This window comes from Emys orbicularis, chromosome 1 (genome assembly GCF_028017835.1).
Source record: "Emys orbicularis isolate rEmyOrb1 chromosome 1, rEmyOrb1.hap1, whole genome shotgun sequence".
NCBI lineage: Eukaryota > Metazoa > Chordata > Testudines > Emydidae > Emys > Emys orbicularis.
This window is the reverse complement of record NC_088683.1, coordinates 252,462,274-252,484,233: the sequence shown is the minus strand read 5'-3', so window position 1 is coordinate 252,484,233 and position 21,960 is coordinate 252,462,274. Positions and strand designations below refer to the sequence as shown.

The following is a 21,960-nucleotide window of genomic DNA, read 5'->3' as shown; positions in this document are numbered from 1 at the left end:
TGGGAAATTTTTGTAGCATGCATGAGATAACATGCCAATATGACAAACATTTACTTAAGCGAGGAGCTGGAGGGGGGAAAATGGACGATATTTAAAAAAAAAGCACCTGCCTCCAAGACATACTTTTTCGGGATGCAGCCGGAGTCTGTACTCTTAAGATACAGGTCCCTTAAATTAAAAAGATTAATTACTCACATCGTGATCTGTCAGTTTTTCCACTAACATGTCTTCCAATTCCTCCTTAATCAGCCATCTGCTGCCAATCAGGTTTCTGTTTAAAATATCACATATATTCTCTTTTTAATTAACCATGCAATTAGAGTTATATCACAAAGGACCATACATACAGTCAGGCTTGGTTTGGAAATGTATTTTCTACTGCAAAACAGTATGATATTCACTATGTAAATACGATTTATAATGTTTAAGTTAGTTATAAAAGCTCTTTCTTATGAAAGGAATGGTAACTACACTTATTAAATTCATTGCATCAAGAGTTAATTATGAATTTTACTTAAGTGTCACTCATTATTGCTACTGAAGTTAAAAGCCAATCAGCAGTTCCACGATAAGCTAATTTTCCACAGATTTATAACTCAGTTCTAAAAACTTGGCCCACAAGGTTTCAGCAAAACAAAATGCACACAAAACTAGATTCAAGACAACAACAAGTCCTTGTCTACACCAGAACTTCCCCTGTTAATCCTTGCTCTTACTGGTGCAGCTCTGCTGGTTGCAGCAATGTGGGGGTGCTCATATAGGAAGGGAACTAGTAGCCACTGGCATTTTAACCATGTCATCTAGACCTACTCTGAGCTAGGTTAGACAACATGACAGTGCTGGACTCTGTATCAGCACTCCCACTGTCGCTACCAACGGAGGAAGTGCGCTAGAGGTAGCAATGGTGGAAATTTTAAAGAAAACAGTCCAGTGTAGAGAGACAGCCTTAAGGTCTGAATTAAGTTAAACCAATAAAAGAAAGGAAATTCAAAGCACTGTCCCAAATATGCCCTTTTCATGTAGGTATTATATAAAAAGTGTTCAAACATTGGCTGTTGAAACAGTATACTTCATATAGTAATGGGGGTGAGATTACAAGGTGACCTAAGGATGAAGCCTTAACTCTTATTTTTATGCTTTTGTAGGTTTGTTAGAAACAATAAATGTCAATTAATATTTTTAGTGTCACAATTAAAGGTCCCAAATCTGGGAAGCATCATTATTCAGGGATATACTTAACTTTAGCATGTGTTTAAGTGCTTTCCTGAATCAGGGCATAAAATGACCTCCCCTACTGCCTGACAACATTACTGTTTTCACTGGCAGCTGAAGTCAGGATCCTGCAAAGATTTCAATACATGCTTATCTTTATACATGATAACCTCAATGAAGTCAATGGGATTACTCACATGTGTAAAGTTATGTGTGTGCTTAAGTCTCTGCAGGATCAGGGCTAACCTTGTAGTTAAGATTGCAAAATGTCTGTATAACAGCCCGTTTTCAGATGCTCAATTCTCTGAAAAAAGTATTTCTTCATTTTAGAGTTAAACTATCTATTCTTGTCCCAGTGGAAGAGGCACATGTTTTTGGAAAACTTGAAAAAAATCCTTCCAACCACTTGGTTTTTAGAACATGAAAGAAATGTTGACCACCATTATTCACATGAGTAAATCAATTGGCAAAATTCTGGAAGGAATCACATTAAATCAGATTTTTCAGCAGCATCCACTATGAACTCCAACCCCATTCTCCCCTTGCCTACTCAGGTTTAGGTACGTCTATGTAGCATTTTGGAGCTAGCGGGACTGAGCCTTCTGGCCCGGGTGGACAGACTTGGGCTAGCAGGGATTCACGCTAGTGCTCTAAAACTAGCTATGTAGACAGCGCTTTGAAGTTGCAGCTTGGGTTGGAGCTTCTGATTCCAAGCCACAACTTCAAAGCTTTTTCTATACAGCTATTTTTAGAATGCCAGCCTGGGCAGGAAGGCTCACTCCTGCAGGCTCCAAAGGGCTGTGCAGATATAGCCTAAAGGGCCTCTCCTAGAAAGGTATGATGAATAAACGCTACACGCCATAGGAAACTTTAATCATAAAGGAATGTGGACTTCAGTCAACTAAGAAACAAAGATGAAAAAACTAGTGTACCACTGCTAAAGACAAATGTCTCATGCTAACACAACTGTCCCAGCTACCAAAATAGAAAAGCATAGCAAGGTGCACTGAAGTAGTTATAACCCCAAACCACAGTGCTGAAGAAAAAAAAGATATATGCGCTCTTCATTGAAATTTACCCATAAAAAAAACCACACAAAATTAACGGCTAAAATAGAAAAAATTGCAGATCATCATTATGGAGAATTGGAACACTACATAATGCTGGATTGAAGACACACAGCAGGAACATCATGAAAGAACCGCAGCCCTGAAAAAGCAACCATTTAACTGGGAGAAGAAGGAGTGCACCGTGAGAATATGACACAGATTCCTTGGTTTCAATGGAACCTCTCCAACCCTATAAGCCTTCTCTGAATCCTCACTGCCCACTCAGTCTATGGAGGAATTACTACAAAAAACTCTCAAAACACAACTGGGCTACTGCATCCTAGTTTCTGGATTCCTCAAAGGAAGCGAACTGCACCCAGGTCTTATAATATTGATTAATTTCAAAGACTGGCAAGCAATCTTGACTGCAGCCATTAAAAAGGCTCATTAACAGACAAATGACCATTATGGTCTTCCAGGAATTTTCCTTTGACTTTCAATAGAAATGAGTAACCAATAACCCAGTCAGTAAAATCCTCAAGGAAAATGGCATTGAACATAGAACCATCTACCGTGAAAACCTTCTGTGGAAAAAAAAAAACTCAAAACACCTTCACCCAACAAGAGTATTTAAATATTGTTCTCCATCCTCTTCTAGTCTCAGTTATGTGCTAAACAAAGGCAAGAAGCTAAGAGAGAGGAGGGGGAAATTGTTTCTCTTTTCCCTTTTGGAAGAGAAGGAAGAAAAGGGGTAACGGAAAGTAAAACTACTTAAATATGTTGGCACTGGGAAGAAAAAGAGGAGGAAGTTAAAAATGGAATGGTTAATATAAACACAATAAGGAACCTATTAGATTCCTTGAGTGTTGAATCACTTATCCATAATTAGGAATTATGATCAGAAATGATTGGTCTTATGACTGAAATGTTAACTGTATTGCCAACTCTTATGAATTAATCACGAGTCATGGGATTTTGGCACCTGCAGGACAAGCTCTCATGACATGAGACACTCCTCCATTCCTGCTATCTCCAGGGCTAAACTCCCAGGCAGAACCTAATGCAAGAGCTTGTGGGGCTGACGACACACACCTGGCCTTGCCATTGAGCCCTGCCTTCACGTATGGATTGGCCCGCCATCTCAGCAGCATCTCCTGTCTTTGTAGCTCATATAAATCTTTACTGAACAATAATTGAAACACTTGATCTACAGTCCGAATGCTTTGTGTTTCTTGGATGTTCATTGCTTTCTGAGCTCCATTTTATAGCCCTTGTGCAGGAAGGAATATGGTGGGGAAGGTGGGAAACTAAGAAGGAGAGACACTAATAGGAAATGGATGGCAGTTCCCCTATTTTAGGAATGAGGAGAAGCTAAGTGGAGTCTCCATCTGAGCAGTCAGGGAGAGGTGTGCATTTTTTGTGACTTAAGGTTGATGTTCCAACTAGAAATGATCACGCACACATTGGCAGAGAAGTAGATGAATATACAGGTGTTATAAAGACTAAAAAACATCCTTTTTTTTATCATCTCATGTTCTTTTGGAGTCTGGTTTTTGATCTCCTGAGGTTGGCAATACTGTGTTATTTCACATGAATTATTTCAAAATTGTCTCTCCAAAAATCAAATCAAAAATGTTTGAAACCAAGATTGTAAGAAGTGCTAAAATAATATATTAAAGCAATTTAAAAAAACTGATATCAATATTAGTGCAAGCCGGAAACTCACATTTGTTTTCTGTTCTCAGCAAGTAAGCCTTGGGCTCTCAAGTGGTCTTGGTATTTCTGAATGTCTAGCAGTTTCCCATATATTTCCTAAAATATATAGAAATATGCATTAAAGGGTACAGATATTTTATTATTTATATGGTTTTAAATAATATTCACACATTACTTATCTATGTATGTGTATTATCTAAACATCCTGAAGTGTACAAAAAGAGGATTGTAAAAAATGGCTACAGTATTTAACAGTTAAAAGTACACTGCAGGTTCAAAATGTATACAAGACCCTGATCCTGCACGGACTACTGCTCATGGCAGTTAAACATGTGCGTAACTGTTTGAAGGATTGGTACTGAAGTCATTCTTAAAACTAAAAAGGAGGTGGGCAATATATCTATATAAAAAACACAATTACTGGCTTGAACTTTGAACTGCCTTTTTAGAAAAAGTAAGTATTTATATAGTGTATTCCATGCAACTCTGTTAATTTTGGTGATATTTATTATATTTGTATTACGTAGCACTTAGAGGCCCCAACTGAGATCACGGCTTCCTTGTGCTTGGGGAAGTGCATAAACAAATCTGCTTTTTTAAAATACTAGTCAGTCAAAAACTCAGCAAGCAACACACACAGTATAGCAAGTACATTTTTGTCACTGGTGTATTTTCAAACATGTGTAATAATGAATCTGTTAGAAGTTTAGGTTACATATCAATATATACAAAAAACGGTATTGCAAGGGTGAAAGGATTCAAAACTATTTCAGTTTCAGTGCTACTATTTACGTAGAGTTTAGCCCTTTTGTTTGTTGGAATACTCTATGCTTAGCTAGAGATTCCTTGCACAGATAAAATGAGGGATTGAGGATACACATTTAGATAGGTTTTTAACTTTCCTTAATTGATTTCTTACCCATTTAGTAAAACTTCTACATAAGCCCTGCCTACATTAGGAAAATTTTGTAAAAAATTCCCACCATTGTTAACACCGGTTCACCTGCAGCAATAGATAGTTTGAGTCAGAGTCCCTTCTCCTTTCCTTCCAAAGCACACCCATAGGAGCAGAGTTAAGGCTGTCTGGTTGCCATAGCTGTGCATTTCCATACTTTCAAATGTTAGGGTTAACTTTAATTCTAAATTTCCTGAGTTTAAAGTGTTTGTTTTTTGATAATTTAACATTTTTGTAATTCTTTTTAAACCCTGAGATTATTGGTACATACTCTCAATCTTAATTGTTTTCTTCAAGAATCTAGCTTTCTGATGAAGCTAAATTACCCATAAGTTTAGTGTTCACGCTAAAGAGAAACATCAAAATACTTTGAGTTACAGCAGCAACTTAATCCTAAGTAAAACAAGTAATATTTATAAGAAAAACAGAAGTGGTGGTACTACAACTAAATACTGCATATTCCAAAGAACCCACTTAGATTAGCAAGTGGTGACAACAAAAGCCTTATGGATGAGCACTGTGTACTCCCTTCAATTATTTTACGAAATACAATGGGTGCTAATAAAAACCTCAACATTCACAGCCCCAGCTATCTGCAGCATCAACAGTATCTTCCTATACTTAGAACAGGAGATACTATAGTGCTGCAATTACTGTGGAGTTGCAAGGATTAAATTTTTACATTTTATAGACTACTTTACAAAAAGCAAAAAATTTAAAACAGTGAAACAGATGAAATGTAGGAAAGCCTATGAGTTTTTAGTAATAACCATTGTATGAAGTGCTAATTGTTAAAATACGCAATATCATAATTTGAAATAAGTGACAAAGATGCTGATGCAACACTTAAATACCACTTAACACTTAAATAATAAAGAACTTCCTTACAGTAGTAAGCACCCACCAATCATGATTTAAAAATTTCTTTATCTATAAATATACATTCCCAGTAGGGTTGCAATAAAAATATACAGATATTTAAAAGTATCAGAATAAGTTAACCGTAGGTTTACTGATTTTCTAAAGTAGTTGCACTCACAGCACTTAAATGGTTGTGGAATCAGTTAAAAAGGAATCTGTGATGCAGGCTGGTGCTGAGATTTATAATAATGTAATAAGCAAATTAAATATTTTTAGAACAGCAACTTAAGTGTATAGAACCTCTGAAGTACAAAAAAACCCAATTGCTTTATAAACAGCACAGACCAGACTGAACCGTAGCAGTAAGCCTTCCAGTAACTTTTTAATTTTGGGTAGGCACACTAGAAATCAACTAAGTATGATCAAATCTGTGTAGAATTTTCTCCCAATCTGTGGCATTTATGTGTGTCTACTTCTATATTTTAACATCTGATATCCTAAAACACAGGAAACATTATTCAAAATATCTAAGACTGAAATAAACTGCTCCTACATCGCAATACCTTGTGAGATACCTCGGTGTGATTACCTGGTCTGGTCTCTCACTTTGTAGGCTAGTGAGGTATGGAAAGTGCTACTCAGACAGCAAGCATCTCATGCCACTCTGAAGCAACTCGTGCATTTCAGTTAGGAATGGGGTTAAAAGGCAGTCAAACCCGTCAAGAAAAACATTCACAGAGTAGGGTTGGATGGTGTGAGGTTTACCTGAGAATAGATAGAAAATTTTTGCATCTATGGGATAGAAGTGTCAGGTAAAAGCAAGAAAGCTTAGGTTCTTCTCTGGGGCTAAATGTTTTCTTGATAGCAGGTCAGGTGACTGAGGATATGATTACACTGCAAAGAAAAACCCACGGAACCAAGTCTGAGAGCTTGGGTCAACTGACTCACAGGGCTCAGGCTGCAGGGCTAAAAATAGCAATGTAGACATTCCTGCTCAGGCTGGAGCCCAGACTCCAAGACCCTCTCCCCTCCGCTAGGTTCCAGAGCACAGGCCGCAGCCTAAGTGGGAACATCTACACTGCTATAGCCTCACAGTCTGAGCCCCAAGAGCCCAAGTCAATTGACCTGGGCTGTGAGACTCAATGCTGTGGGGTTTTCTTTGCAGTGTAGACACACTTTATGAGGCTTGTCCCAATAGAATAGAGGACATGAAGAAGTGGGTTCCTATGAGTGGCCTAAGACTTCTGGAAGTAGAATGAATAAAGCTGGGAATGCACAAGAGATTTTTGGCCATTGAAAGGTTTGACCTAGATAGAGCTTGTCAATTAGGAAAGGGGCTGGATTGGCAGCCCTTGTAAATATATGGGAAGGCTGTTCGCTTGACTCCCGACTCTACAGCTTCTTCTCTTCTCCTGTATAGGCATACAGTATCTTCCTATCTGGTGAGAAAGCAGATGCACTGAGGCAGCTGGGACACCTATCTACCTCCCTATTGAGCCAAGAGCAAAGTGGATACTGGAGCACGTCAGACCCTGAAGTGAGATTATTAGAGAACCACCCAGGATTTGGAATGCCTTACTCACTGCATCCTAATGTGCACATAATTTATTGGGAAGGTCAGCAGATAGTACTAGAATCCTGGGCTAAGTACAAAGACAATTGAGATGAGAGCTGCTGTAAGGAAAGAAAGGGAGTAAATACAGTTGTAAGTTTACTGTAAACTGGCCTTAGTCTGAAGTGATTTTAAATTGTAATTAAAATTGCTTTGAGTAATATGCAACAAGTGTAGAGGGAGACCTTGAATAATCATTAGGCTCAGAAGCTCTACTGAGATGAATGAGTGCAGTTCATACTTCTTTTGTTTCACCCTGCCCGTTCGTAGACTTGGAAGTTCATGTCACAACTAAAAATCATTAGAAACAACTTTTCTTTTCTTTCTTTTTTTTTTTTTAAAAAGGAAAACTTCAAATCTGCATTAAAAAAGTAGGATTTTCCTGAGAATTTCTGAAAATGCCAGATCCCCTCAATGTATTGAAATTCCATGTATGTGCATTTCTAGTGATTAGAAAGAGTTCCTATTTTCTGGAATGGTTTTATCAGAGTGACTTACTGTCTACATGAAAAAAAATCTAGACTAGGGAAAAAATGGAATGCCATATAAAAAGTACTTCTCCTACAATCAGTGTACGTCTTACAGTAGGAGAGGTCTTCTCATCGAATACAATTGCCAATACCTTTCAGTTTTGCTTCCAACTTTCATTTCTCTCATGGAGTGAAATTTAGGTTACAAAACTTTATGGACAGGAGTAGTTCTACTACTTCATAGGACTACTCATGCGTAAAGTTAAGCATATGTATAAGACTTCGCAAGATTCAGGACTTAAGAGGGTAAGATGCAATCATGATGTTAAATGCTATTTTGCAAAATAATCATATATAATGCCAAACAATTACATCTAAATCCTCATTTCCCAAAAATTATAGGAAACTACTGTAGAGACTCTCACTTTTCAGAAGATTTCATCAAGATGCAATAGTCAAACTCATGAATGTACATGTCTGTTGTCTTGTAATATCAGCTATTTTGTTTGCATAATAGCTGAGTTTACAAGACACTAGGCAGCCATAAATGCTCCCACATCTAATGGAAGGATCAAATCCTTAATCTGCACTAGGATGCACCCTTTTAAAGAAGGATTTATTCTTATTACTAAATAAATTGAGGACAGGAATGAGTGAGAACTGGATCTTTGAAAAGTATCCTCAAAGAACAGAGCAGCTTATGAAAAACATCTTTGTATATTTTTGATCTAGTTTTTTTTTTTGGGGGGGGGGGGAAGGGGAGGGGAAAGAGGGCATGTTTTAAATGCCTGGAGGACCCAGAACATCATGCATTAAATTCTTTAGGTCACTTGCCTACCTTGAAAGTGAATATTTTTTGACTTTGATATATTATTTTTAGTTTTTTTTAATCAAAACACTCAATATACTTAAAATGCCCTGGGATGTAAATGAGTGTCATTGAATACAATTTTGATAAAAGTAGCATAAGGCCACAATGATGTTTCCATTCACTGAGATTTCTGGAAGAGAATAATAATCAGAACTACGTACGCTACAAAATTTGTCCAACAAAAAAATGTATAAAATAGGACACTTTGTCTTGTTGATCACATTACAAAACCTGACTATATTACTTGCAAACAATGCAATTTTCCATGTTGTATTCAAAGTGCAACATTTTGAATGAGATGAATAGCCACAACACATGTGAAGGGGTTAAATTCTCTCAATGTACGTTAGAGTTACATGCAACAAATCCCTTGCGCATCAAGAGGTGAATAAACTGCCCCGTCCCCAAGACTAAACTATATTCAACAAGCAGAACAAAGAGAGCAATGTGAATACAAAGGATATTCAAGTTTTATAGAAGTCTTACTTAATATTCAAGTCATACATTCACATATAAACTGGATCTTATAAGATGTACGGTGAATATATGTATTCACTACTTTTAACAGATGTCTAACATTTTTGATTAGCATTACCTAAACAAATGGCACTGCTGTGACTGGTTGTCTCAACTGCAATTAATAAAATCTGAGATCCCTGTCAATAAATGCAGTTGTGACTGACAAACATTTAGGCCAAATAATCATTTCTTTATCCTATTTATCACTCTTTATGTAGCAATTATTTAAAAAAAAAAATCCATACAAAAGATTGTCATTCATGCAAATACTGCATTAACATGCAATCTTTTCTTTCTCCCAGCTGTATGAATTACAGTTTTGGTAGTTTAAAAGAAATCAATCTATAATGCTTATATAACACATTTAGCCTGATGAGAGATTAAAACAATGTTAAGCATTGTATACAGTTTCACCTTTTTTTGCAGCTGCTTAACTAAAAGGATGTTAAATCCGGTTTAATTAATTCTGCTTTATATAATTCTATTTAATGGACACATTTAGAAATGTCCCAAGAACACTCAAGTACTTTAAAATATCCTACAGTAATGAAATCTGTTTGTCAAGCAGATTTCATTTGAAGACGATTTAATCAAGTGGTATCGTAACAGGATACACACTATCCTTTGTAAGACTATTTCTTAGGCAATCTTACATACCTTTTTTTAAAAGGCTAGGAAGAGCTAAAAATAAAATTGTGCTCCTTGTAAAATTTGTAATTTCTTCATTATGATGGAACACAACAAAACATCTTGCCCTTGGGTTGCTCTGTTTCAGCCAAAATAAATGCAAATGGCTTGTCAGATGACAGCTGTTTGATAAGGCTCCTCTACAAGACCTGCATGCTTTACTTTTTTCCGTGAAACTTGGGATGAAAGGCAGAAGGCAGGAAGAGAATTAATGTAGCATACAGTCTAAAGGCAATGCTACAACCGTGATTAAGTAGAAAAGTTAAAAGGCACAGATTTTCCACAGCCTCGCTGCGTGCAACCCATCCGTGTAACAAGTTGACAGGCCTAGCGCGTCAGCTCCATCATCCTCTCCGACAGCTAAAACGCAGCATTGCATCCCTTTTCAGAGAAAATTTGCGTCTGCACCATGAAGCGTTGTACATTATTTCTTAGCACTGCAGGGGGCTCAAGTCCATATGGAACCTTCACAAATATTACCACAGATCAAACCAGCGGCGTTTCGAGGCAGATTTGACATACCTATTTAAATGAACAGCAGGGGTCCTCGGGCTGCCTCAGGCTGTGCAGGAGAAAACCTCTGTGGAAAGCCTATGCTGCAGCTCCATTACTCAGCAAAGACACACTCTACATTTATCATTCATTTCATTTCTGCCAGGGCAAGAAGCTCATTTGCCCAAGGTCAACAAAAAACGAAAAAAGGGTTTTTTCCAAGAAATAAATGTACCTGACAAGTGGGGATTTTGTCCTTTGGGTTCGTAGAGCACAAACAAACACCAGATAATTCTCAAAAATAAAGAAAACCTATGCACAGAATTTGATTTTTGGGAAGTCCAATAAATGTTGTTGTAACTTTTTCAAGAGTACATAATGAGGAAAACAGAATCTGACAGGAGCATCAAATTGAAAGTACCGGACTACAAAAGTGGGTCTTTTTTTGTCTTACATTAACCATACATTAAAATACTACACATCTCTCTATAAGGCTCTTCTAGGGAGTCAAAGAATTTATGTGCTACTAATGGGCATATTTATAAAAGGGCTCTTCATAACACACAATAAAGAAGTCGGGACCAGCAGTGTTCTATCAGATGTAGCTTTTATCGTAAAGGTAAATGACAGAGATCCCATGGTCTTGCAACCATACTAACCTAAGTGCACATTAAGTTTACATGAAAAAAACAATCTTTAAAAAATGTTAAAAAAATATAAATATATTGAGCTACTTAATACAAATTTCCTTCACATTAAAGATCAGCACATTTCTGCAATTCTTCTCTTTAAGACGAAAAACCATGTGTTTTAAATATGATAATGAATAATCCTAAATCTGGTCATCTCTGTTGGATGGACATTCATCACCGCTAACCCTTACTGATACTAAATTAAACTACAGTATAAAATGAAATGTTCAGAATATTCATACCTAATTCATAATCAAAACCAAACAGAAAAAAGGAAAACAAACCATTCGCTTTTAAATTAGGCAAAAACTTCTCTCTAAATGAAAGAATAAATATTATGACTTAACAAAACACATTATGTTTCACCTCTGGTAGTGTTATTATGGTCCATTATGAAATCACTAGGTAAATTCAGAAGCTTCTGAAATGTAGTTCTGATGTAATGTTTTACTTGACTTAGAGTTAACATTATTTATCATAGACTATAATGTACTTACATGCATTAATGAATAAAATGACTGCTTGCCAGTATAAAAGAGAAAGTGAAATGGACGGTGATCTTCTCCCCATTGGATTGCTAATCAAAAGCAAAATTAGACAAAAAAGCAATAATATACAGCAACTAAATAACTGTATTTAAATTGCAGTTATATACCTCTTTTATAATACTAATTACCTTTTAAAATACCAGAGAGTAAAGACATTCAACCAGTATTCAACCAGTCTGGAGTGCTAATATTTTAACATACCTTGTTATAACCCACCTCAATCTGCTAATATAACCAGATATTTTTAATATAACATTCTAAATCTCTCATTACATAATGGAAGCCCTGCTGTACATCTTGAATAAAATCTCAAGGAATCTATGTAATAGCAATACAGCAAAAGGTGCCAAATTTAGACTAGACAGAAATGCACACTAAAAGATAATTATATGCTATATCAGAATTATGAAAGGTGCCAGATTGACAGCTCCAGAAAATAAAGTCTTCTAGAAATAGTAGTACTACTATATGGGCAGTCTCTGAATAAACTTTCTGACATTGCCTTGATAATATATCTCAACTATATTCTAGAGGGAACAGTGTACAGAACGCAGATATTTTTAGGCAAAACAGTTAAAACAGTTTCATCTGTCTAATCACAGGAGCCAAAACATTTATGTGATGCTTTAGCAATATAAAAATTATGAACAGATTTATACTTTAATCTAATAAAAATTTCCTTTATTTTAAAATTAAACTTTTCTGTCATTTTACCTCCTACAGTGACACGTCATCTTAATCTACAAATTGAATCTGAAGCAATTACCAGTGCCACTGCTGGGCAGAGAAGATGTACAGAAGATATTATAGTTAGGCTTGGAAGGATTAGATTTTTATGGGTGAATGTCGATTTCACAAACGAACAAAAATATTTTCTTCAAATCAGCAAAGTAAGGAAAATGCAGCCTCAGAACTTAAGAGTTTGATTTAAAGATATTTACTTTGTATATTTTGATATGCGATGTTGACAATTTGTATTTTAACTATTATAAAGCTTTAACTTTTTGAATTTCAATGTCTACTTTCATTAAATAATTATTGTCCGACCCCCCCATAATTACCTACAACTGCAAACATTTAAATAGATAAACTAAAAAACAATGCTTAAAATCCATAATTTTGTGCAGCTGTGAAAATCAATTCTCTTGATTCAAGGGTCTTCTTAAGTAGCACAACACTATGCTAACTTTACAGAAGATAACTAAAATGCACAAGTAACAGGTTCAGAACTATAAGCAGCTTTAGAGAAAGTATTTAGTAAAATACATTTAGCATATTATTTGTATTAAATTCTGCTGGTTTTAATAGTAGAAATTCAAATCTAACAGGTATATACAGGGTGAAATCTTTCTAGAGTGAGAACACTCTCACTGACTTCAACGGAGCCAAGATTTCACTGATATCAATTTCAAGCACTGACAATATTTATCAGTCATTTTTTGTCAAATATTCTTCAATAGGAGTACCTGACTTAGTGAGTTGATTTATTTGAGTTATTAAACCCGGACACCAAAGCTATACCTGGTTTAGGTAACATGTTAGATTAATTTAGTAAAGTCAAAGCCAGATTCTTGTAGACATTTGCACACATTACAAAACTTCCAGGTAATTTGGTATGCCCAGTCTATACTCAAAAGAGGCTAAGATGGGATGCTGCAGATAAAACAGGTGAGTAGAAGCTTATTTAATGCTGGCCTGCACTAATAAATCCTATCTTATAAATGGAAACAACGTTTTTGTTTCCCCTCTGCCCTCACCATGTTCATAGAGAAAGCAGCAGGAATAGGAAACGGACGTTGCTTTTTTTATGAACTGAAAAAGTTAATAAATCCCAACCATCTCCTCACCAATGAAGAAGAAACAGTCTGTAAAAGATCAGAGGCAGATGAAAACAAGTTCTGACAGACCCAATAAGCACAATATGCATTACAAAGAAAAGTTAAGGGAGGGAAATGGCAGAGGCACTAGTGGTAGGAAAAGAACTAAGCTGACAAAGACAGAAGGAACACTGGTAAAAACTGTGCCAAATTCAGACATCACATAAGCAACTGCAACTAAAACAATTAAGTGGCTTCTGTTTTCACCATGGTCAATTTCTTTTAAAACACGGGTTTCAGAGTGGTAGCCGTGTTAGTCTGTATCAGCAAAAACAAAAACGAGGAGTACTTGTGGCACCTTAGAGACTAACAAATGTATTTGGGCATAAGTTTTTGTGGCCTAAAACCCACTTCATCACATTGTCTCGACCCCCCACTTGGTAAGGCAACTCCCATCTTTTCATGTACTGCTATATAAATCTTCCTACTGTGTTTTCCACTCCGTGCATCTGATGAAGTGGGTTTTAGCCCACAAAAGCTTATACCCAAATACATTTGTTAGTCTCTAAGGTGTCACAAGTACTCCTCATTGACTGACTTTTAAAAAAAAAAAAAAAAAAAAAAAAAACAGTCAATGTGAAAGTTAGACTCAACATTTATTAAAAAATGCAGTTATGGACCAAATTTATGATAGTGTTTGTGTATTTGAGTCTGTAAAACTATGAAACTGAAAAAAAAAAAAAAAATAGGGTGAGAAGTATATGTTCACGTTGCTGCCTGATACTATATTGGCTGGTAATGGTATAGCTGCTCAGTGATTATGGCTCAAGGACCATTTTGAAGTACAAATTCGTATTTTTGCACTTCAGAGTTCTTAAAGACATAACTTTTAGAGAGTTGAACGACTTCCTTGAAAAATGGTGATAATTTCTGACAAGGCTGTTTTTGGATATAAATACAAAAACACTCCACAATCACTAGGATTAGACCAGTGTCTGAAAGAGTTCATAAGTCCTGAAAGCATATGTACTAGTAGTCTAGTGTTGTTAATAGGAAATGGCCATCAGACTTTTAAATCATATATTTATTATTTCCATCTTGCCGCCTATTCAATTCCAACATGATTTTAGCTTATATTTTTTAACAATGCACTGAAGTTAGAAATTAATGTTTTATACCATTTGAAAGCTAATGTTCCAAAATTTCAGATGATATAAAAAGTTGTTTTTTAGCTTTAAAGGTTTTCAGGATAGCAGCTGCTAATATATGAGCGTTCACATGAGGGAGAAAATAAGATATTACTGAGGATCAGAATTGTGTTTTTGGGGGGACTCAGTGGCTCTGGGGATGCAGAGCCTTTCACACACTAGTTCAATTCAAGCTCAGGACAGTAGCAACCGAAAGTTGTTGCAATGTTTGTTTAGTGTTCCATACAAAATGATTTTGGTAGTCTAAATAGTTTCCACTGAACAGATGTCCAAACAAACAAAAAACACTACTAGGAATGAGACCAAAGACTGCACAGGCATGGAAACTGCAGAGTTGATCCTGCCAGATCAAGGCTAAGGGCAGATAATAGTCTGCACATACTGTGCCCATTCTTTGGATAAAGAGATCACTTCAGTTTCCAAGGCTGTCAATCTGCTATTCTTCGCAAGCACTGAGTTTACCTGTTTTTTTTTTTTTTTTAATTATATTTTATACCAAATACTAAAAAAGCAATGCTTTATGGTCAATCCAAAGCCACTGAAGGACACCCATGGACTTCAGTGGCTCTCGATCAGATTCTAGGTATTTAAAATGTTTCCCAATGGCAGAAAACATTTCTTTCTAGCCATGGTGGTTCACAAGACATCTTCTCTTAAAAAAGGTCACTGGTCCCTTGGGGTATGTCTACACGGCCATTAAAAATCCTTGGTCACAGACTCGGGCTCGTGCTATGGGGCTAACTGCAGCGTAAACATCCAGGCCTGAGCTCAGGCTGTAGTCCAAGCTGGAATGTCTACATTGCAATTAAACAGTGCTGTAGCCCCTGCCCAAGTCAGCTGGCACAGGCCAACCATCGGATTCCAATTGTAATGTAGACATACCCTCACTCTAGCAGTACTTTTTTCACTTGTGCACGTCCTCAGATCAGTAAAGTTTCATATTACATTTGAAAGGTTTGTGTTTTTATTACTCGGGTGCCTCATTAGCAGCTATAAAAAACATTAATAAAGGAAATGTAAATGGGTTGCAGGAAAGAAAACAACATAGAGGCTCATAATAAAAACATTGTTATAGACTAGAAAGAATAGCTATGTACACTTACCTCTTTGTTTTGGAAAAATTTCAGTGGGATGCTGTAGAAAAACAACAACAAAAAGGTTTAGTATGCCATGCTAAAAGTACTCAGACAATTCACTGAACGTTGTTCTTACCTTCATTACAGGCCTGGCCCTTTTCTCAAATAAGCCAGAGGGAAAGAGGTAGACAATAGCTTTCTGCAAACAAACACACAAAGATCAGATACATATTTGTTCTGTAACAACAAAATAATCAAATTCCTTACAGATATTTTTACTATGAGCATGCTATAAAAACCTAGACAGCACAGAGAGAGACAAATCAGCAACAAAAAATGGCATGTGCCTATATGCTGTTCTGAGAATAAAAGCAACTGTAAATTTATTTCTTTACACAGAATGAAAGAATAAGAAAAATCTAATTCTGTAGTTTGTAATCTAGTGGGTCTACAATAAGTGAACTGTTTTCTTTACTTTAAAGATTAACTTTAAATTCAGACAATTTATTACAAGAAATACTCAGTTGCAAGGTTCAAGTAATATACAACCTCCATTTTATTTAACCTAAACAGTGATTTTTAAAGAGTAATTCTCACCCATCTCAAAAACACCTAATGCTGTAACTTAGAATGGATTTCACATGTCATTTATCAAAATTATCATTTTCTTAATTTTCTTCCTGCAAACATCAGTGTTTGTGAAAGGTGCCAGTTTGATAGCTCTTGAGAATAAGTTCTCTATTTTTTCAAAGAATATTACTCCTGGGGGAATTCTGTACCAAAAATTTAAAAATTCTGCATATTTTATTTGTCAAAATAATACAATACAATCACACCAGTTTCAATTATTTTGGTAATGTATTTCAAAATACTTGTCAGTAAGTATGTCTGTAACAAAACAGACAATGAAAAAAATTCAGGAAATGTTTCTATCACAGATTCCTTACTAGGCATGTAAATACAGAACTTTGAGTAATTCATTTAAACTACTATACAGAAATGTTTCCTGCACCCCTCAGTGCAGGGCAAAGGCTTGGGGGAGCCAGGGGTAAAGGAGGAGCTGAGGGAAGGGGAGGAGCCTGGGAGTGAACTTGGAGGGTTGTTGGATGTGGGTGGGAAAAATATGGAATAGGTTTTTGGGGGGCCTGGCTGACCCCTAGCAGTCAGGCGCACCTGTCCCTGTCCCCATGTATCCCTGCACCCTCAGACACCCACTCCCCCCATCCCCATGTGTCCCTGCACCCCATCCCATGTGTTCCTGCGCCCCCCCCAGCCACCCCCCTCCCCATCCCCATGTGTCCCTGCACCTCCCTCACCATCCGCCTCTGTGCCCACACTCAGCCACCCCCCTTTCCCCATGTGGCCCTGCACCCCTTCCCCCTGTGTCTCTGTGTCCCCTAGCCACCCCCCTATGCAGCCCTGCACCCCTTCCCCCCATTGCCATGTGGCCCAGCACCTCCAATTCCATTCAGCCCCTGCCCCAGTCTGTCCTTCCCCAATAGCCATTAGGAACCTCAGTCTGACCCCCCAACCCCACACTGTCTGTTCCCCCATATCCCCTGTCTCCTGACTGGACCCCACTGGCAGGCAGGCAACCTCTTCTCCTCCCTATTGGCAGGGGGGAGATAGCTCAGTGGTTTGAGCATTGGCCTGCTAAATCCAGGCTTTTGAGTTCAATCCTTGAGGTGGCCATTTAGGGATCTGGGACAAAATTGGTACTTGGTCCTGCTAGTGAAGGCAGGGGACTGGACTCAATGACCTTTCAAGGTCCCTTCCAGTTCTATGAGATAGCTGGGGCTGCTCCTGCCTGGGAGGGGCTGCTCTGTTCTAGTGCCACAGCAGCCTCTGGTGGGCAAAAGGCAGAACTGCACCAACTTTCTGGCAGAAATTATTTTCTGTGAAAAAAAATTATGCGTGGCACATTAATTATGTGTGCACACAGTGGTGCAGAATTCCCCTAGGAATAGAATATAGACAAAATGGACAGAGGCAGCACAAGCTTCCCTACACTGTTTTGCCACAGAGTGCCAATCTGCACAGGAGATAACTAAGGGTTTGCAGACCACTGAGAATCTCCATTCCACCTAGATCCAGCACTTTTTCAGGAATGTCAAGCGTGAAGATTGTTGTCATGGAAATTTATATATGCAGGCTTCTGAACAACTATAACATGGGAACAACTGGTAGTCGCTATAACCTAAGCTCAATTTGAACCAGCAACCTGTAGGTGAAAAACTCTATTCCAATTACTAAACTTTAAACAATGAAGTCTCCCTTTAAAGATATTTAAAGGTCTGTCAATAAGACACTTACAAGTCAGGAAACATTTGAATGTGCATTTTTGCAACCCATGGTTTATCATTAAGATTATTGTTATATGCAGTACATGATACTTATTCTTCATCCACTCAACCAATATTTTAATGTGGTGTGTGTTCCCTGTTAATAAGTAACAGAATTTACTCTACAAGCAGATTAAAGACTGTAAACCATTTCTGGCACTACTGTAAGACAAAATAGCTTACAGTAATATTAAATCCAACTGGATATAATTCCTATTCAGCAATTTATTACTATGGCACTTTTTTTTTCAAAAATGGTTGAAAAAATGTTGATTAATGAAGCAAAAATAATGTATTAGATCAGAAACCCAATTTATTTTTCAAATAAAAAAAAATACATGTTTTGGTAAATGTGGGACTAAATATGGCCAATTTCAGTCATGACACAAAATTAACAACAGTATGAGCTTACTGATTTTAGAAAGATACAATATATTTGTACAATAGCACTAATAACAGAACAAAATACTGCAGTAGACTTGCTTGCATTTTTAGTGGACAGTGAAGAAAAATGAAATTACAAGAATTTTAGTTAAAATCTTCTCTCAAGAATTATGCCTCTTTCTTGGTTAGGTTACCTTAAGGCTATTACTTGCTGATAATTTTTTCTATGGACATGGATTGGTTTGTCAGTGCTTCAACCTACTTAATATGCATGGAGTGTAAAAAGACCTAGCCTATTATTTTCATTAATCCCCTACTGGTATTCCAAACAGAAATTTTGAGAATTCTGAAGCAAACAAAAGGATTAACTTGATTTTATGAAATGGTAATTTTGTTTCTCTTAGTGACTGCTGAATTCCCATTTGTTAGTCGATGGGCATTTTGTGCACAGAGAGAGAGTAGGTGAACACCTATTTATGAACAAATGGGGATTAATTACGATGACAATAGAGAAATCTGCTGTGAGCCAACTGATGTTAAACAAACACCTTATATAACAACATATTAAAGGAATAGATTATGGGTTAGAGACTGACAGTGTGTGTACTTAAAAGGTATCCTGTATATTAGCTCTCAAGGATTTGACTCAACCAGTAACTATTAGTAGGACACTGAAAACTCAATGTAAACGTGACATTCTGTTTTGCTGCAACTTCAGAGGTTTTGAAATATGTTTTCTTTCTAATGTGAATAAAACCAATCGATGTTGCATGTTTTCATGAAAAATGGAATTATGTCAGGGGAAGATGTGTGTCTGTCTCTATCCCCTAGTAGTAGTTAGGGTATTGGCCTGGGACATGGAACACCCTGGTTCAAACTCGTACTCTGCCTGATTCAGAGCAGAATTTTTCACCACAGTTCACTCCAAATTAGACAGAGACCCAAACCTGAGTCTCCCACATCCCATGCCAGCATCCTAACCATCCAGCTACAGAATCTCTCCCTCCCTCTTGGAAAGCTTCAAAGAAACAAATGCATCTTCACAAAATGTTTCAGCTTTGATGAAACAGCATATTTTGGGGGAAATGTTCTGACCACCTCTTGCACTCAAGTTTCATATTTATTAGTAACAGAAACAGAAGGTGGACCAGCCTCTAGACTGCCAGGATAACAAATCTCTCTGAAAACTGAAACTAGAGCATTTTAGTGTAGTTCAAGAGAAGGCTTCATTAACTGAATATGGATTTCCTTCAAACTTGCAACACTGAGTTTCAATGCAAGAATCCCTTCAGGAATCAGACCAAGATCTAGAAGACAATTATATTCTGTATATCCCAGAAAATATAAACGCAAACCAATGAATTCTAAGATATTCCATTACCAAGCCCAAAATGGTTGTGGTAGAGAGAGCACTACACACAAAAGGTTCCATACAGACTTTTCCAGACCAAACTGCAAAGTTTTCTTTAGGACTGGGATTCTCAAGTTGAGGGTGTGAACAGGTATTTGGGACCACTCTGTCCTTCCCTTAATGCTAAATGGGAGGGAGACTGACTGGATGGGAAGGGAAATCCAGTGGGAAGCGGAGCCCAGTATGAATAAGGCTGAGAACAGCGTCTTGAGGATAACATCAGAGTCTAGTGACAAATATGTTAAGATATCTGATAGAAGTTCGGTGGCGGAGGTTATAGCTATAGATAGCAGGTAAATATTTCACAACCCTATTAAATTTTCCTTGGGAACAGGCCTTATAATTGTCCCTGGGAATAGAATACAGCTCTTTAATATATGACAGACAAAGTTTCATCCCCCTCCACCACATTACTTTTCAGAATAACTGCACCCAAAGAATCCTGAAACCCAACATCCCACTTCTGTCTCACAAATAATTCTGTAACCCACTGCCAAAGAGTCTCTAGAGAGAGCTCCATCTAGAGGATAACAGCCTTCTTTTGCTAGGAGTTACTCCTTTAGCTCAAGTTGCAGAGCAGTCTCTCTTATGGATCTGAGAGTCCTGGGTTCAAACTGCTGATGGCCCATGTAGGAAAAAATATAATGTGATCACATAATTAAAGAACAAATCATAATGCATATACTCAAGAGTTGCATTTAATTCTAGCATTTCTTTAAAAAAGTGCTTGAGTTGGTAACCCTAATGTTCCTTCAGCATACTTATATATGGGACACACTTTTAAAGTTATTACTTGGGGAGGTACTGGATACCTTTAAACACTGCTAGTGGGCTTTTCATCAGTAGGTTACCAGTTTGAATCCACCCTAGCTCAAAAGGGACTGAAACTTGTTCCCATCATATCCAGTAGATGTTTGGTGGCCCCTCAAACCAATTACCCGCAAAAATGCAGAATAGCTCAGACATGGAGCTGCACAAAAAGCGTAGCAGCTATGCTGCACCCTCATTTACAGTATTATCCTTCTTCTGTTGTCTGGGTTTAAAGCACATTTTCCCTCCATTTGCAACCCAAAGATTCTTGTCCCTTCATTTTCCCAACGGCCAGAGAAAATCTGGCCTCAATTTTTACCTCAGATGGCCCAATTTATTGCCATCTGATGCACATTTAATTGTATCTTCAGGCATTTAGAAATCCATGCCTTAATTCAAACTGGATTGGCAAAAAATATTAGGTCAGACTCATAAGTCAGCAGAGGAAGAGAGGGGAGGCAGTTTGTGTCTGCGGTCTTCAGGATCTACAAAGCCACTAGAGCTCCCCAGCACAGGCCAGGGAGACCTTAAGCTGTCCTACTGCCTCAATGGTCCTATGGAGCTTTGTTATGGTGCAAGTCCACCCTGGCCATGCTTCCTCCTGCTCCAATTCACCCAGACCTCGCCTCCATTATACCCATGGCCTACTCTGGAATGCTTCCTGTGCTTAAACCATTTATGGAGGTGGCACAGGGCTAGCGGAGAAGCCTCCAGCAATGGGGGTATTTTCTAGGGGAGTCTTAAATCTTCCCTATGGCTCCTTTGCTACAGCATAATTGGCACAAAAGGTCCCTAGCACATTGAAGAATCAGACACAATGATGCTTATACTCTACTTTTACATACATAAAGCTTTAAGCACTGAATACTAAACCAGTTCAGTTCTGAGACTATACTTCAGGGCATAAAATTTGAAACATTTCAGTAGGGCCCCTGGCTCCCTAGATGATGTTACTGAATCAACTCCCTCTGCTCTCCAGCCTCCTCAGCCTGATTCCCACTTCCCTTTCCAACTCTGTTATGCTGGGAAATCTACAGTTCTTGAACCAGACTCCAATACCAACTCCAGCTCAGACAGTTTTCAATACTATATTCTTTTGGGCTAAAATGTTTAATGGAACGGTTGCTCTCACTGAGTCAGCAATGACTAAGAATGTTAATAATGGTGGTTGTTTCCAATATCTTTTTAAAAAAAAACTTCCACACAAGTTTCTTTAGTGGAGATTTAT

At 37.5% G+C, this 21,960-nt stretch overlaps 1 protein-coding gene across 1 annotated transcript in view; it reads right to left on the bottom strand.

The window, feature by feature from the left end:
* MRPS9 (mitochondrial ribosomal protein S9) overlaps window positions 1-21,960 on the bottom strand; it is a 39,435-nt gene that overhangs the window by 12,290 nt on the left and 5,185 nt on the right. The window contains exons 2-6 of the mRNA XM_065419988.1: window positions 15,922-15,984; window positions 15,813-15,843; window positions 11,634-11,713; window positions 3,988-4,073; window positions 196-271 (exon numbers count right to left, since the gene is read on the bottom strand). Of these exons, the coding sequence (XP_065276060.1) occupies window positions 196-271; window positions 3,988-4,073; window positions 11,634-11,713; window positions 15,813-15,843; window positions 15,922-15,984 (336 nt within the window). The remainder of the gene's footprint in view (window positions 1-195; window positions 272-3,987; window positions 4,074-11,633; window positions 11,714-15,812; window positions 15,844-15,921; window positions 15,985-21,960) is intronic.